At 33.4% G+C, this 18,175-nt stretch overlaps 2 protein-coding genes across 2 annotated transcripts; both read right to left on the reverse strand.

Moving 5' to 3' along the window:
* Positions 1-183: 183 nt before the first annotated feature.
* On the reverse strand, positions 184-6,141 carry LOC145322378 (peptidyl-prolyl cis-trans isomerase-like). The gene is made up of 7 exons (XM_080164364.1): positions 6,016-6,141; positions 4,594-4,657; positions 3,475-3,534; positions 3,033-3,106; positions 2,489-2,607; positions 1,021-1,176; positions 184-411 (listed from the first exon to the last, which is right to left on the reverse strand). Exons 1-7 carry the CDS (start codon positions 6,089-6,091, stop codon positions 334-336), a joined length of 627 nt encoding a protein of 208 aa, XP_080020490.1. The 5' UTR covers positions 6,092-6,141; the 3' UTR covers positions 184-333.
* On the reverse strand, positions 6,115-17,359 carry LOC145322373 (heat shock protein 60A-like). The gene is made up of 17 exons (XM_080164358.1): positions 17,200-17,359; positions 14,983-15,065; positions 14,652-14,733; positions 14,232-14,344; positions 13,774-13,913; positions 13,530-13,612; positions 13,243-13,308; positions 12,716-12,785; positions 12,272-12,333; positions 11,882-11,971; positions 11,297-11,530; positions 10,871-11,053; positions 9,196-9,317; positions 8,763-8,904; positions 7,866-7,958; positions 7,231-7,290; positions 6,115-7,030 (listed from the first exon to the last, which is right to left on the reverse strand). The coding sequence occupies exons 1-17, from the start codon at positions 17,233-17,235 to the stop codon at positions 6,914-6,916; spliced, it is 1,776 nt and encodes a 591-aa protein (XP_080020484.1). The 5' UTR covers positions 17,236-17,359; the 3' UTR covers positions 6,115-6,913.
* Positions 17,360-18,175: the final 816 nt, after the last annotated feature.

The raw sequence follows: 18,175 nt of genomic DNA on the forward strand, positions 1-18,175 counted from the left end.
TAAATCCAATCAATTAAAAAATATATATATATTTAATTCTAACCAAATATTTTTATTTTTTAAGGGTTTTAAACCACTATAAACATATGATCTGAATGTATGATCTAAGAATTTGATAAAATAGCTTAGAAATGGAACAATAAAATGGATTATTTGTTAAAAACAAATTATAAATTGTAATCCTTAACAAGACAATTTTTATTCCATTTTTGAATTAAAAAGAATTATAATAAAAGGTCAAATAGGTACACTCATCTTGAAATGATAGGAATACCTATTATGCAATTTCACTTGATATATTCCAATCAAGGTTTATTGTTAATTATAAAAGGTTTAGTCAAGAATTTCTCCACAATCTTCAACTGTAATTTTCTTGGAAGTTTTTCCGGATCTTGATCCATAGGATTCAACCTTAATTGAAAAGGTTCTGTTAATTCTGCAATATGATGACCGTTGATTTAAAACAAGTACCATAAATAATTTTAGCAATCTATTCCAGTTTTAAATCTTTGAGAAGTTACACATAACTTCATGAGATCTTGGCCATTAGCCTAAATCCTTGTATTTTTAGATATCTATTTCACCAGGAAAAAAATGAATGTTTAATGTTTCATTCAGCCAAAATGAACTCCTTGGTCATATTGCCGAATTTAACTTTGTCTTAATATACGTATGGACAACAGACTTGCACGGAGCTGGATCTTTAAATGTGTAGCCGTTGCCGTAGTCGTATCCTTAACCGTCGCCACTACCAGTGCTGCCAATAAAACGTGGATTTTTTAATGTTTGAAGTTTTTACGTATTAATATTTTTTCTTCTTCATATTTTTACTGAAAATTCAAAAAGTAAATGTGATTTAAAGATCGCATATAGCCGTGGCCACGCGTAGCCAATTTGATTTAAAGATCGCTATTAGGTTCGTGGCTGTATCTCTGGCCACGGCCACGGCTACGGCTACGGCTACACGTTAAAGATCCAACTCTGGTTATAAAGTGCCTACGTTATAAAAAAAGTTCTCACCTTCTTAATAACATCCATGCCCTCTGTGACCTGGCCGAAGACTACGTGTCTGCCGTCCAACCATTCAGTCTTCACGGTGCAGATAAAGAATTGGGATCCGTTTGTGTTGGGTCCTGCGTTGGCCATGGACAGGATACCAGGTCCAGTGTGGCGCAACTGAAATAAATAATTCACTGATTCAACTGATTCCTTTGATTGCATAATCTTTGTCTGAATGTCCACAACTGTGCATGTTAAGGGACAAGGTTTTACCCCCTACTCTAATTGATGTCATCAGCCGGACATAGAAGAAGTACAATTATTTTATTTTAATGAAGCAATGGGGTCCAGACTCGATCATAACACCTCCCGGATGGCAAGCAAATAAAAGCTAATGCTGCAGATTATATCACATTAGTACTTTTCACTTTTTCTTAGAAAATACAGTGAATTTATATTCACAACAATCACGATAGAATATTTTCTGATGAAGTGAATAATTGCATTCATAACAAGGACAATTATGTACACAAGAAGAGCACCAATAACAACAAGCTTGCAACAGTATAGATCTAACAATAACGATGATTTTAGGGGTTAGCATGAAGTTACAAAAATTAGTGCGTTATGCTATCGCTCAGGAGTAGAATAAATGTGCTAATTGATAAAATATGTTTTCTTCTAATTTTTACGTGGCTGGTCATAAAGTTGCTGCGCTATTAAAAATACATGGGAATGCAAATAATGAAGATACTGTTAAATTATTACTAAATCAATATTTGGAAGCAATTTACAAGATAAGACTTCAATCATTAATTACGAATAATAATAATTTTAATGAGTTTTCGATGCTTTCTCTCATAGAGCCTATAGCGTGCGCATAAAAGCCCCCCCCCCCCCAGATTTTGAATAAATCAAAATAAGGGAGTGGAAGTATTTTTTTTCTTACCAATATGGCCTTGCATAATCAGACGTAAAGCAAAACAATTACACGAAAAACTACCCAATCCCCTTATTTACAGTTTGTTTCAAACAAGAAGGGGGGGGGGGGACTTTGCACTGAAGAATTTTCTATAACATTCTATAGTTAAAAGCGAGGCTATATTATAATTTATTACTATTTCCATCAATAAAAGACTTATACAAATCTATCCTACTTAGTCAATCAAATTAATGTTTACATAAAATCATAAAAAAACGTATATTGCAGAAATACTTTGTAATTTCCGAAATAAAATCATTTTAATAATATGATTCATCATGACGTTTAATACACTTTTGTTGTCCATGCAAAGATGGGACATGTAAATTATACTGCTCTCCAAAGTTTTATAAACATCTTCTCTCATTCGTTGGTCTAAAAACTTTGGAGTCTTCTTGTTGAACCCTGAATGGGTAGTACAAATTCTAGGTGTACAGTAATATCATAAGTTGGGGTGTACCTCCCCCCCCCCCCCCCCCCCCACCCGAAAAATGAATTAAGACCAACCTGAAAGTTTTCATCTCTAAACTTGTTGCCATAAATGGATTTACCGCCGGTGCCGTTAAAATTTGTGAAATCACCGCCTTGGCACATAAACTGGGGGATTACACGGTGAAATATAGATCCCTGTTTCACAAAGGTGTCAACCACTTTATTTTGGACTGCAAAATTTTAGATAATAAAGCAAATTATAATGAATTATCAGCAATCTTTCAGAGTAAACTGTAAAACATAATATATCCTTACACAAAAGTAACGGGATGTGCGTTGCGAAGGGTCTCGCTAACTGCTGCACCGATATGGACCTACTTTACAGTGAAGCTTCCAGAAAAAGGTTATTACTTTTTTAGGGGAGGGTAACCCTAACCCTCCCAGGGGAAATTAAACCTAGAAAAGAAAAAAAATCCATCAAAAAATTTACGTCGACCCCCCCCCCCTTTCCTTAATTTCTTGAAGGTTAAAACTAACAGGACAAAAGTTCTTTGCAACTAAGGGATTTAAAAAAAAACTTGATTTGAATATCTTATGCAAATAAGTGGTTGTTTCCTTTCCTTGTAACCAAATCCTTGTTCTCCTGTGCACAGAGCACGGAAATTTTCAGCAGTTTTAGGTACTACATCGGATCTACGAGTAATTGGTTCATACAAAAATGGAAAAAGTTTTGGAGCATGGAAAGAAAACAAAGTAGCAGGTTTCGTCGTATTTTCATAGTAGCTTTTCTCCTATTTCTAGACAAATGCGAGGCAATCATTAACATTTACCCAACATAAAATAACCTTCAAAAGCTACTGTGAAAATACGCTAAAACTTGCTACTTAGTTTTCTTTCCATGATCCAAAATACGTAACCTAGGTAGTTAAAATTTCCTCAGAAAATATACTATATAAAAGAGTGCGTGTCTCAATTTTTCTTTAGAAAATTCAAATCAAAGCGTTTCTATTTTTATAATGCGCCCGTCCGTCGTATTTTAATGTTTTGTATTGAACCAAGACCTGAGTTCCATAGTTACACGACCAAGCTTCTCCCCATCAGCAGTTAAGTCAAAATATACCCTGAAAAAAAATGAATCATTATTTTATAAGCTTTACTTGATGTCACTTACTAGCGAGCGACAGCAATCCTAACCCTAGGGGGAAGTCAAATTAGAAAAAACATAAAGCTTCAATGAGATGGAAAACTCAAATAGTTTAGCGGTCAGCGAAATCTAATAACATTATAAAGATATCATATGCGATTATGAATTAAATCAAAAGTATAAGTTAGTTCTAATGATGATTGTATGAGTTATTATATTCTCGTGTATAGGTACAATTAAATCATATCCAAAGAAAGAAAAAACTTCTTGAAAATGCTCAGCAAAAGAGCAACCTTCCTATCCATAGCTTTCTTTTTTTTGCTCTAATCCTAGACCACTATGGCAATTGTCCCACTTTGACCCACCCTGATAAATAGACAATACCATACGACGTTTTGATATAGCAACCACCACACATTTTAGCAATATTACAAACTATCAACTATGATATTCATATATTCCACACACGTTTAGGAAATTATATAAACGCATGTTAATCTTCTTATAATACTTGAGTAGGTGGTACCATTGATATAGATTATTGCTTGTATAAGTATTCCTTCATGAAAATGAAATAGCAGGCAAATTCAGATAATCTGAGTAGAGACTCTTTATAATATTATTATGTATATTATTCAATTCATATGGGTATACTTTATTAAATTATACATACATGTTACTTAGAAAATAATGAATCTACTAATAATAAAAATTACTAAAATCACCATCTGAATTTAATAAACATATATTAATTCCTACCGATGCTCGATTGAATCGTAGGTAGCTAAATAAAAACCTATTCGTCTACTAGAAATCACATAGTTATACGGATAATAATATAAAATTGGCGATCTAGGATCAGAGATATTCTGAATAAAAATCCTCTTAATAGAAATACTCGTTTTAAAAAAAGCATTGGAAATAAGAAAATCAATTAAGATATCTACTAGTTCATCAATAAAATTGACAGTTTTAGGTAATAAAAAAGATTTATGATACAGAAATATTTCAAAAAAATATTTAAATTGTTACATACCTAGGTAATTTAGCTTCAGCAGAAAGCATTCTGGCACCAGACATAGTCCACGCACCCCAAGCTCCTAAAATAAATTTGTAAGCGTATAATTTGCTTTTTTTAAAAGTAAAAGTAGAGTTTTCTGCCAAAAAATGATGATTTTTTTATTCATATAAAAATAATATTCCAACGCATATTTTTGTATGTACCTAAAAATAATATTTTTTATATTCAGATTGTCCAGTACTAAAAAGATTACCTATTAAATTCTTATTTTTCAGCCACCTTAGGTGAAAATTGCAAGAAAATTGACAAATTCATTTTCAGGACAAATGTCCATTAATTTAAGTCAACATTATTTAATTTAGAAAGCTTTTTATTCCAAGCTTATTCAGAACTTGAACCACAAAACCCAACGGGGGGCGCGGAGTGAAAGAACAAAAATAACAGGACTAGCAATTATAAAACGTTGGCAAGTGAAGTTAAACTTAAGTTCCTTTGTCCACATCTACCACTGAAACTATTAGGGTTGGCAATCCGAATCTGGAATCCGCCCATTTTTTGGACCCATAATCCGAATCAGCAATTGAAATTCAAGATTAGGATTGTTAATTTTTATGACTTTTGTAGCGCTATACAACTTTTCATTTATGATGTGGCAGAAAAAAAATATACTTCAGATAAAATGGTGGGTAGCATAAAAAGTTTTTATGTAGTTTATTTTCACAGTAGCTTTTCATGGTTATTTCTTTTGATAGGTTAGGTTAAGTTAGAGTTAGAAAATGGCAGCTGTAGGGGCTAGAATTTCTTTTTTTACAAAAAAATATGGCTAGAATCCAAAATCCACAAAAAAAACAAGAATAATCCGCAATCCACGGATTAATCCTCTATTTTTTTAGACGGATTTTTAAGAAGCCGACCCAAACATTGGGCGGTTATCAATATCCAACCTTAGAAACTATACTTAAAAAACTATCATTGACCCCCTGTGCAGAGTTATTAATAGACAACTTATGCTGTTAGGTTTCGTGAATTTCTAAACATAATGAGCACGTGGATTTGAATCTAAATATTCTTACTTCATCGACTAGCATTTAGACAAAAGCTTAGGTAAAAGGAAAACGTAAGTTTATTAATTATAAAAAGGTCCTTTTCCGACTATGGATTACATTAATAAGCTTAAACTTATATTCAAAGTACAAATGTTTGACAAGATATAATGTTTGCAATTCAGTATCGTATCAAATATAGCATGCTTGCTGGATGCCTGTTTTTATCAGGACAATGGACGCAAAAATAATGTGTAACAGTTTAGACCTTCTGTAGATTCTAATTATTAGTTGATACTTTTAGTTACCAACCAAATCAACATCCAATTAAAGTGTATCGAAAGATTTAGAACCGACGAAAAATGTCCCCTCCCTCCCTGATCATTATACTAACCAACATTAGCTGAAAGTATCATGCTTCCGGTATTAAATCCCCGGCTGGTCACAATTCTGCCCAACAAACCAACCATTTTTCTTCTCTTTATAAGGTATATCTGTAAAATCAAAATTAATAAAACAATGTTTTTAAATCTCGACAGTTTGTATTATTTCATTTATCTCTCGACAAGATCTTACATATATTATAAATTCTCGACATATTAAATAACATGGTAGAAAATAATGATTAATAAACTCGACATAATAACATATTTTTAGTGTAAATTACTAATACAATGCATAATTAGGGAGGGCAAGTAAAAAATAGCCCCCAGGTACAAGATTTTAACAACAAAATTTATGATTTTTGATGAGTTTTGCTTTCAACACAAGAAATGTATCACAAACAAAATTATATGAGGATGAGGTACAAAAAGAAAGTCAAATATAACTTGAAATACGAGGATTGATATTGTACAACAATGATATAAAAAGTAATTCAAGTTAAATTCAAGATTTTTTACATAAAAATAACAGGCTCCGATTTTTATGAAAATTATAGCAGAAGTCGACTTTTTTTTTATTAATGACTTTATGGTCAACTTTTTAGCTACAATTTTGATGACTTTTATAGCAGCAGCTTCGACTTAGCAGCTGGCAGCCAGCAGCAGGCAGCAGTAACAGAGAGTTTAAATGCTTCACAGGACAAATATGATAAAAGCTCTTCTTGAATTTAATTTGTTAATGTTTATGATGGCTTAATACAGGCGCAACAACGGGAGGTGTATTATTATGGATATGGCTGTTTTTTTTTCATTGTTTATTTCAATCTAGCTAAAATTTTGATAAAGATAAAGTTTGCTAGCTTCATAGTTCTTGGATGTTGATTTGTTTATTAGCGCAGCTTCTTCAGTTTACATCATACCGCCCATACCTCCCATACCTCCCATGCCGCCCATACCACCCATGCCTCCCATACCGCCCATGCCGCCGGCGGGATCTGCCTTCTCTGGGATCTCACAGATAACGGTCTAAACATAAACAATAGTTGATCAAATCAAAACTTGCTTTTAGGATAAATAATGCACTCCAATATTAGATATAAAATATTATTTCAATTCCATTCACTTCAAGTCGATCATTATTTTAGCCCCCTGCGAATATCACTTTATAAGAAAACATGAAAATCTGGTGTAACATCCATGAAATAATATATTGATTATTAATTTACCTCAGCAGTGATAAGAAGAGAAGCTACGCCACTGGCGTCAGTCAATGCAGTTCTCACAACCTAGAACACAAACAAAAATTGGTTAATTAAAAAATAAATGTCCAATCACTAAATGTTATATGCAGGAGGGGACTTTGGACTGTAAAGAATTATGGTACCAAATATTTCATACATTTATCTTGTTCGTTAAATTCAAACTTTGGAGATTATTTTAAATCTTGTATAATACAAACTTTTAAAAAGATAATTTATATCTGCAAACTGTTCCATGTTGTTTATCATCATTGGGATCTATATCATGTCCTCCTTTAACGTCAACTTTCATATCCGGTTCCACGCCAAACGTAGGAGTCCCAAACGTAGGAGTGGAAAAACGTCGGAGTGGGCAAACGCAGGTTTAGGTTAGGTTATAGTCCAGGAGCCGAGAGCTGCGGCCATAGTCATTATTTTGTAGACAGGGGTATAAAAAAATTCAAAATTGTCATATTATTGAAATAGCGGACACTCCAAGGTTTTACATAAGCAATGTCCACTCTGACGTTTGTCCACTCCGACGTTTGGGACTCCTGCGTTTGAGACTCCTACGTTTGGGGTAGGACCTCCTATCCCTGTAACCCAACTTAAAACGTGTTTACCTTTGTAGGATCAATAATACCAGCAGCGAACATGTCAACGAACTGGTCATTGGCGGCGTTGTAACCTTCAGCAGGGTTTGTGCACTCCATAACCTAAAATGAGAAAAAAGTTTTTTTTTTCAATCTTTAAAGCAAAGGAATACAACCCAGGAGGGAGGTGACATTGAGCTCTTTATTACACTAGTCCTGAAAGAATTGCGTTTCCTTATTCGTTGGCTTGACAACTTTGGAGACTTCAGTGAATTTTAATTGGTTGGTTCATTAAGTTTGAGTTTTTAAACGTTTCAACCACTGATTGTAATCTACAGAAGGGTTAAATTTGTGTATCATCATGTTTAAATAATATTAATGTTGTCTGTATTTTAGACTGCCATCTACATGAATATTCCTGGGTACGAGTTTGCCCCACAGAAACTCCTATTATTGTATTTATTAATATGTCAGTAGACCATTTTATTATATCATTATGCCCTTATATGTAAATATAACCTGTGTGTATTATCATTCTTGTTTTAATTGCAGATTAATATTTGATCTTTATTATTAGTTAAGGCTTTGGTGTTTTATCTTTGATATTTCTATTTCATATAGCTTGGTGTTAAAAATGAGATGTGGGACAGCTGTCATACTGCATGTGTTATATTAAAGGTGCGTTCGGTATCTATAATAGATCTATTACTAAAGATACCAGTTTTATTGGCCCTAGGCCAATTTTATCACATCATTGGGGATGTACATCAATTTATCGACCATTGACTTTTTCCATTTAGATCCCAGAATACTATTGGTCTTATTTAATATTATACGAAGTCCCATATTTTTTTTTAAAGAGAGATATTAAACATTTTACGCTTAAAACTACCTCTCTAAACCCATACAAGAAAAATATATTTCTACCTTGTTGACGATAACGGAGGCGTCCAGGCCAGCGTTGGAGGCAATGGTGAAGCATGGCTGCTTCAGGGCGTGTCTCACAATCTCAACTCCCTTCTTCTGGTCCTCGTTGGCAATTGCCAAGGTGTCCAGCATTGGCAGGCATCTGAATTGAATTTTATTCATTGTTTTTAGTGATCCATCTTTCATGAACAATCGTAAACTGTCGAGGTAAAACAAGATGAAAATAAAAATGTTTTTAGTTGACGTTCATTTAATTTTAACATTTTCCCAAACCACATTCCCCCCCCCCCCCCCTTTAGCAGGGGAACCCATGCAGAATATACACCACTTGATAGAAATCTAATTACTGTAAGAACGGCTGCAAAAGTTATATAACTGAAATTGTTACCACAAAAAAATAACGTAAGAAAATATTTTGCTGAATAAAGCTTACCTAAGAAGAGCAACACCACCGCCGGGAACAATACCCTCCTCAACAGCAGCTCTGGTAGCGTTCAGAGCATCGGTGACACGATCCTTCTTCTCGTTCACCTCAACCTCGCTAGCACCTCCGATCTAATTGCAAAAAAAAGGTCAATATTAAAAGCTCGATCTTAACACAAGGCCAAGGGGAGGAATATATGTATTAAAATTGTGTGTTTATTGCATCTACTTCATTATTACATATCTTGAAAACATTAATCATACTACCTAGAAAGATAATTTTATTTGCGTTCTAAAACCTGTTTTTATATGGAAGCCATTATATTTCAAGCTGCTGTTATGTTTAAATTGTGTTTTACGGTATACATAACATTCTCGTTTTTATTTAGAGTTGTAACATTTAAGCTTTTAAAACACTTATCGTTGAGTATCTACACCACTAAAAATATATATTACACATATCAAGCTAAACTTTTTTCTTACAAGTTACGTTTCTTTGTTAAACAAATTAAAAGTAGTTAAGTCTGTAGTTGTTAAGAGGAACTGCAGCAACTATTTTAAGAAATGTTTCAATCGAAATGCAATTTCTTTGAATAACTGTTTCGAACTTTATTCACCTCCCCCCCCCCCCCCTATCTCACTATGATTTATTTCACAAAAAAATTAAATTAACAAAGAACTTTATATTAGGTTATCTTAAAAATAAATACCTATTACTATCTTAATTGGTTTTAATGCAGGGGTGTTAATTCTGCACAAGTTTAATTTATTTTCCATAGGTATTCTATTAAAATTATCCCCCTCTCACACATTATTTTAGTTTTTTTTTCACCAAGGAGAGAAAAATGTTTTTATTTCTCTTAATTCTTTCATTTTCTTCCCCTCAACATATTTTTCCAATTTTTTAATCACAAACCCCCCCCCCCCCCCTTTACCAGGGTCATTTTTGCAGAATATACACCCCTGTTTTAATGTTAAAACACCTAAAACCAAGCCTATTTTTCAAACAGACAAACAACCTACTATTTTATTATTGTTATTACAAACAGACAATCCCTGAAAATTAGGACTGCAAATAACATATTCTTACTTTTAGCCGAAGTTTTTAGAAAAAAAATATTCAAAAGAAGTAAAATTCTTATAAAAAAGGAGTACCAATACAAATGAAGGGGAATTATCAATGCGTCCTTACAAAAAACTTTTACAAGAGGGAATATTTATACAAGTTCAAAAATTTCAATAAAAATACAACAAACAATGAAGTTAATACATAAACAGGGAATATTTACATATGCGTTATTACTGAAAGAAAACATTGAATTAGTAATGGCAAATTAAAGTAATGAAATGAAAACCTAATTGCTAAAACCGGTTTCGATAAAAACTAATTTAGATGCGATCTGTTTGGGTGCCTTCTTTTACCGGCCGTTATATAATGAGTTAACAAATCTTTTAAAACCACGTTATCTTAAAACTTTGGGTACTTTTAATGAATTGATTGGTTGGTTCAAACTAATACTGTCTTTAATTTTCAAAATAGTTCTATTCTTAAGGGGGAGTATTTTTTATCACTGGGGAGCTAAAGCGGTATAACGTCCAATGTCTTATCCCTTAAGATCCCTGTTGCTAACAAAAATGTAATGCGGCAATGGGACATTTATAAGAAAAATAAAATCTTTGCTCACCTTGAGGACGGCCACACCGCTGGCGAGCCTGGCCATACGCTCCTGCATCTTCTCCTTCTCATACTCGCTGGTAGAGTTCTCAATCTGGTCCCTGATCATGTCCACGCGCCTGCTGATGTCGTGCTCAGCTCCCTTGCCCTTCAGCATCAGGGTGTCGTCCTTGGTGATTACTACCTCTCCAACCTAGAAAACGGTCATTACATAAAATAGCTTTTTAGTTCTTCGTATTTAAGCATTACAATTTTAAAAATAGATAAAAATCTGCCCGGGATATTTATGAAGTTTCCATAAAATGAAGTTATTCGGTTCAGTATTTGAAGGGATTTTTTTGTAGAGACAGTCTTACTACTCCATACAAACAATATACTCTTGCAAAAATTAGCCGTTTTTATTTGAATATTAGTTATTGCAATAAAGTTAACTTACTCTGCCGAAATCTTGAATCTGAATATCCTCAAGCTTCAAGTCAGATCCCTCCTCGCCGAAGACAATACCACCGGTGGCAATAGCCATGTCGTGCAGGGTGTTCTTGCGGTTGTCACCGAAGCCAGGGGCCTTGACAGCGGCCACCTGGAGTCCAATCTTGAGCCTGTTGATGACCAGGGTGGACAGGGCCTCACCGTCGATGTCCTCAGCTACAATGATCAAGGGTCTCTTAGCCTAAAATCAAGGCAAATAAGTTTCTTAAATACTCCAAGGAAATAAGAAAAGAACCACAAAATCACGAAACCTATCAAAATTATTTTTTGTCCTGGTTAGCATGACCGACAGATTTACGGACAAAGTTAATTGTTAACTGGATGCTCATTAAAAGGGATAATCCATCAAAAATAAAAAGGCAATTTAAATTGAATAGAAGCCGAGAAAATCACATTTCCCCATAAGCGTTGCCTCCGGACAGACAAGAGTAGCTTCGTTATCAAAACTTAAACCTTTGGTTTCCTGTCAAGGATGAATAATAACAAATATTGTCGCATATCTCGAAACCAGTTATAAACTAAAAAAACTCACCTGGTTAGCCATTTCCAAAGCTGGGATGATGGCCTGGATGTTGGAGATCTTGTTCTGGCTGAACAGGACGAGGGCATCGTTGTATTCAACCTAAAACAAAAGCGTATGTAGCGTACCTAACAAGTGTTTGTATGTATGTTAAAACGTTTTAAGTTATACCTACAGCTGCTATGTAAGGTATTAATAGTAAGCTTACAACGTAGGGGGAATGCCCTAGTAAAAATAAGCGCAACTCGATACCACGCAGTTAATGGAATTCCTGAAAAGATTGTGTGATCAAGGGGATTGATTGTCTGCAATGTTAGTGTCTAGAGCCTACTACAAAAGTCTGGTCCCACCCTGTTATCAACCATCTCCAAGGCATTAATCATATATATTTGAATTTGTTACCTTGGCTCCCTTGGAGGTGTTGACAAAGAATGGAGAAATGTATCCACGGTCAAACTTCATACCTAAAATAACAAATGGGTTCTAGAAACTTTGACAATGACAGACGGGTTAGATATCTACGTTGTTTTAATATACCTTGTAGCATTGCAGACATCAAATCATTTCAATAATGTGGGACTATTTTTAATACATAATACACTGATGCATCGCGTCTGTTCGTTTATTAGTCATAATTAAACTCGGATCATAATAACAGATAAAATCTATTGACTGGGCGTCAGCCAACTAAATTGAACAAATTTGAATGTCTTTAAAACAGAAGGAAATAGCACTAGACACCCAGTATCTACAGAATGATTTAATATTACTTCTAGTCATTTTTCAACAACGTTATTTCACTACGTAAGGACATTCAAATCCTCGTATTTGTTTTTAATTTCTTACCTTCAATGATTTCCATTTCGTCCTTGAGTGTCTTGCCATCCTTCACTGTAATAACTCCCTCCTTGCCAACCTATGTATGTAATGAAAGAACTGTAGATTAGATTTATGAATTACAGAATAGTCAATTAAATCTTTAGAACGGCAAGAAAACTAATAATACCCAATGTTATTTGGTGTTTTGATTTCAAACATATTCACATTAATATGCTATAATGCTGTTATTATTATGATCAACATAATAAAACATAAAACTTATCAAGTGTTTTAACAACCCTCAATTGAAATTATCCAATATACTGTAGTTTATTACATCCAGGGTGGGCATACAAAAAACCCACCCAAAAAAACCACCCAGGGTTAACCAATAAAACCCCCATAAAAATCCTTAAAACCCTGGGTTTTTAAGGGTTTTTGGGTTGGGTTGGGCTTTTTTAAAAAACCCTGGGTTTTTCCCCACCCTGATTACATCACAGTGTGTTATGTTCAAATAAGATCTCTAAACCGGCTTAACAACATTGAGCAATTACCTTCTTCATGGCGTCACTGATCAGGCTTCCAACAGAAATATCGCCATTAGCTGAGATGGTGGCAACCTAAATAACAATGGAATAAAATATTGACATCCTCCAATAAAGAAAGTTAAACTTTTTTAATTTTAACCAGCATTTTATTGACTATATGTATATAATAAAATCAAAAGTTAGGATACAGAAAATATATTAAGTCTCCCATTTCTGAAGAGTGCAAACTGTGTTATAAAGCTTGGAAATGTTGGGAAGTAAACTATTTTATCGACGTATTCAGCCAACCTTACCTGGGCAATTTCTTCAGGAGTAGTGACAGGTCTGGACAGAGTCTTCAAATGGTCAACAATAGCATCAACGGCCGCCATAATGCCTAAGTTAAATATTTATTCATAAAAATGTTATATAAACAGTTACCTTCGAGTTAAAATTCCATTTCTGCGATAAATATTCTTTGCTAAATTGTTTTGTTTCCAAATAAAAAAAACCTTTTTCGAATACAAATAAGATTAAGAATACAATTGAATTCCTCACCTCGTCTGATCTCAACTGGGTTGGAGCCGTGGGTGACCATATCGAATCCCCTTTGTGCAATAGCTCTGGCTAAAACTGTGCTTGTGGTTGTACCGTCACCAGCCTCCTCATTAGTCTTGTTTGCTACATCTTGTACCAATCTAAAAGCAAAATCATTTTAAATTCTGTACCCCAACATCAAAAAAGGACAGGGTATCATTTGAAGTCAACCCCTACTACCCTGCTCTAACTGGAAACGTGTCTATTCACCTTGATAATAACTTCAATAACATTTTTTAAACAAAATAAACGTTGATAGTTTAATACTGTGTAGTTGAACCAAACCTTTGCATTATACGTGGAAAACGTCAATATAGACAACCACCAGTTCGCTAGATATGTATCATTTATATCATGTAATGAAATACAACTATTAACCTCTTTGATAACGAGTTACTATTTAATTCAAAATTACTTACTTAGCTCCGATGTTCTGGAACTTATCCTTTAATTCGACAGCTTTGGCGACTGTGACACCGTCCTTTGTTATCTTGGGACTACCCCAGGATGATTCAATAACAACATTCCTGCCCTAAAATCAAATAGGTGTCATTCACACGTTTGATAAGGGATTCTTTTCACCTAACTTATTTTCTTTGGGCATACATGAACTTTGTAAAAACCCAGGGATCTAAATGAATACACAAAATTACCCCTTCTTAAGATTTAAATTAATGGCTGAAACGTTTGAACACTCAACCTAATAAACCCACATCTCAAAATTCAGTGTAAGTCCCAAAAGTTGTTAAGCCAACGAATAAGGAAACGTTATTAAAAAAACTATGGGGACTAGTTTAATAAACAGCCTATTGTCACCTCTCTCACTAATCAAATCATACCTTGGGTCCCATGGTAACAGCAACGGCATCAGCCAAAACATTCACTCCTTTCAGCATCTCAGCTCTGACCTCGGCTCCAAATCTAACAAAAATGAAATAAAATTACTATATTAATATACCTCTAGTGATGCATAGGTACTAATGTTTAATTAGATAATTATAGAAGTATATAATATAAGTAGGTAGGTTTCGTATTACTGCATACTCTTTCAAAAGGTATTTTTTTTATTTACGATGACCCTCCATTTTTATATTTTGTCTCTAGGTAAATAGTTTATTAGTAAGAAATCAAAAATGAATTTTAATGAAAACGTGTTAATGAAAAACATACCTAACATCCTTGGCATATAATCTGGATTGTAAAGGAGCGGCCAGAGCAGCAGTAGGACAGGGCTTCAGCACAGAGCGCCTAACCTACAATATTTGAAATCGTTAAAGGTAGGTAAGAATACTCGAATTTAGATTCAATTGATCCCTAGGCAAAAGCCTACAAATTTAGCATGTTTTACTTTGGTTTCATGTTAAATTACAGCTGAATTCTAAATTGGTAACATAAATCGTTAATAAATTCAACTTGCTTAAAATAATTTAAATGGATATTATAAACTTAATATATAATAGCCATCTAGCAAAAGATTATTAAAGGCAAATCATTATGAAACGATTATGTTATGTAACGTATTTAGTTATTATTCAAAATAAATCTACGTACCATATTAAGAAAAATATTTCATGCATAATAGGGTGGGCCCATTTCCCCCTTTTTTTAGATTTTACTCTTATCATAAGTTGTGGAAGTCATATATATGTATGATAAGCCCCATTTAAATTTCAAAAGTGACTTGGCTCTTATGGCTGCCGGCGCGCAGGGGGTATAAAAAGTACCCACCCCCTTATAAAACCAAAAATTGAAATTGCTTCAAACACAAGCATGTTGCACATATCAAAATTACCGCAATGAAATGCTGATTACGAATCTGAAAACCGTTTTGTAAAATATTGCTCCTAGTTCGAATAAGAACTCATTCAGTACCTAAAATCAGCTGATTTAGTCAAAATTGTTCATTTTGGTAGGTTATTTGAAAATCATTTCAGACTGAATCAATATTTTTCAAAACAGTTTTCAGATCTGTAATTAGCATTTCAATGCGGTCATTTTGATATGCAACATGCCTGTGTTTGAAGGAATTTCAATTTTTGATTTTATAAGTGGGTGGGCACATTTTATACCCCCCGCGCCACCGCGCCTTAGGCAAGCACTTCTACTGTACTATAAAATTTGAGTCACTACAAATCATTTTGCATCTAAAGAGTCACTTTACACCAAATAATCACAGTACGTTAAAGAACATATTATTCCTAATCCTATTGTAACTTCTGAACATTTGAAATGTTTAGGATCAGCTGTTATATCAGCTGTACAGAGTACAGCCAGTAATAGTTTATAACATGGTTGCCAATTTGGAAACTTTTCCCCCTTGAAAAATAATATTCATTAAAATTTAGGAAATACATTTTTTTGTATTGCATAGCTTCTAAGGAACAAATATGGTTGTGAAAATCTGCATTTGAACATAAGATATCTAGCTATACTACGTGCGGTAGTGGTTAGTACCGTCTTACCCGTAATTTGTGCCTTCCTTCTTAGGTCAAAGCAATGGATTGGTTTCTACTATAGGTTTACTTATCTCAGTTATGCTTGGGTCCAACTAGGACATTGTTTTTACTCATTGAGCCTTAAAGTTTTTCAAAATTGTCTAATTTATTAAGAACAAGCAAAATTTTTTGGGGGGGATTACCAGTTTTCGGCGGCAACAGCAGTTTTGCAGCCATTTCTTCACAATTTCATATTGTATGATATTAGAGCTACTGCCATTTCAAATTTTAGCATTCTACTCCTGTATTACAGTCTTAAAACACATACCTTAACGAAGAATATAATGACCCCATTTTTATAAAAAGTAACAGACAGCTGGTTCTAGTGATCAGAATGAAAAGAAATTGCTAGGGTATGTTTAAAAATGTATTTTCTTTTAAATACTTTCTAAAAAATGAGTGTAAAAGCTCTATTTCAAAAATTATCAGACTTTAAAATTCTTAAACTTTAGTCGTCATTTTTGAGAAATTTTATTTATAAACCAGTTAATTTAAGAATTAATATAGATAAATAAACTAGTTTTCTTTATCTTAAGCTATAATTTAACTTCAAAAATTGTTTTATTACATGTAAAAAATCACTATAAACTTTGGGAAAATATATCGACAAAATGTGGCGACCCTGAAATCTATTGGTTAAATTTGTGACAGAGCAGAAATCCAATTAGTTTTGATTTACCTCGCCGTGGCGCGCCCGTTGTTTTTGGATTAAAAACCCTTTTTCAAGTTTCACAGGGTTTTATATTGGCCCAGTAACCATTGCTAATGTCTACTAATGTGTAATTCTAAAATCGACCCACCCTAATGCATAAGGACTTTAATTAAGTTCAACTTGATATTTTTTAGATCGAAATATATATAATTTAAACTTAGCATAAAATTGTTTTATTACCTGGTTGTTAAAAACAGTGCGAGCAACGTTGTACATTCTGTTGTGTATTTGATTATTCTTGTTAAGGAACTAAATTTAATTGTAGAACGTTTGTCTCTTCGTCCTAAAGATGGCTGAATTCTTGTACAGAGAGCTAGGAACTTTAGTCTGAAATAGATAAACATTATTTTAAGGCCGTAAAAATTAATAAAATAGGCAATAGATAAGTTAATTACATGAAACCTATATCACGATATACAAAATTATCCCATTAAGTATATTTGATGGATTTAAGTTAATCCAATCAAAAGTTTTTAAAACAAAGCTTCTAAGCCAACAAAAAATAAAGCGTAACCCAAAAGTTTGGGGACAAAATACAGTTTAAAGTGACCTCAATCACTGAAAAAAGGAAGGAAAACTTTTATAATAATAACTAGACCTTTAAAATAGTATATTTTTGGTAAAAATTTTCAACAAAATACGAATTAAAACGTGGAGAAAAACAAGCAAATTGACTGAATTTTGAACAAAACGTAAAAAATTCTATTTTGTATAATAAAAACAATAAAAAATTCACATTTATAGAAAAAGCTCACATGCGGCTTCTAAGCACTTTAATTTATCAAATGCAGATGATCTCGGCATGGCTGCTTCTCAAACCGGAATTAAATAAAGTTGCCAGAGCATAGTATTATTTAGGGCCAAAAGTATAATTTTACTTAAAAATAGAACATGAAATATATAACTTAATACAAAAATTTAATACATATTTAGGCTGATTTGATTACACATGATAGAATATTTTCTAAAACTTTATTTTATGTATTTTTAAAATTTGGCCGCTTTTACGTACATCTGGCAGCAGAAATGAATATTCTCGAAGTAGCGAAACTTGAATTAGGAAGTTTATTTGGCATTTGTTCAAAATAATGGGGAATCCGAACAGAATAGTACAGAATTCCAAGAAGGGGGAAGGAAGCTTTTATAATGAAAAAAT

This window comes from Acartia tonsa, chromosome 6 (genome assembly GCF_053477335.1).
Source record: "Acartia tonsa isolate MP-2025a chromosome 6, ASM5347733v1, whole genome shotgun sequence".
Taxonomy (NCBI): Eukaryota; Metazoa; Arthropoda; class Copepoda; order Calanoida; family Acartiidae; genus Acartia; species Acartia tonsa.

Coding starts and splice junctions, on each gene's coding strand:
- LOC145322373 (XM_080164358.1), bottom strand. CDS start 17,235: ATGTACAACGTTGCTCGCACTGTTTTTAACAACCAG. Junction 12,334..12,715: donor CGAAATGGAAATCATTGAAG/GTAAGAAATTAA, acceptor TTGTTATTTTAG/GTATGAAGTTTGACCGTGGA. Junction 7,031..7,230: donor CTCTTCTTATCACTGCTGAG/GTAAATTAATAA, acceptor GTTTATGTTTAG/ACCGTTATCTGTGAGATCCC.
- LOC145322378 (XM_080164364.1), bottom strand. CDS start 6,091: ATGGTTGGTTTGTTGGGCAGAATTGTGACCAGCCGGGGATTTAATACC. Junction 3,107..3,474: donor CGTGTAACTATGGAACTCAG/GTCTTGGTTCAA, acceptor AATTACTCGTAG/ATCCGATGTAGTACCTAAAA. Junction 412..1,020: donor GCATGGATGTTATTAAGAAG/GTGAGAACTTTT, acceptor TTTTCAATTAAG/GTTGAATCCTATGGATCAAG.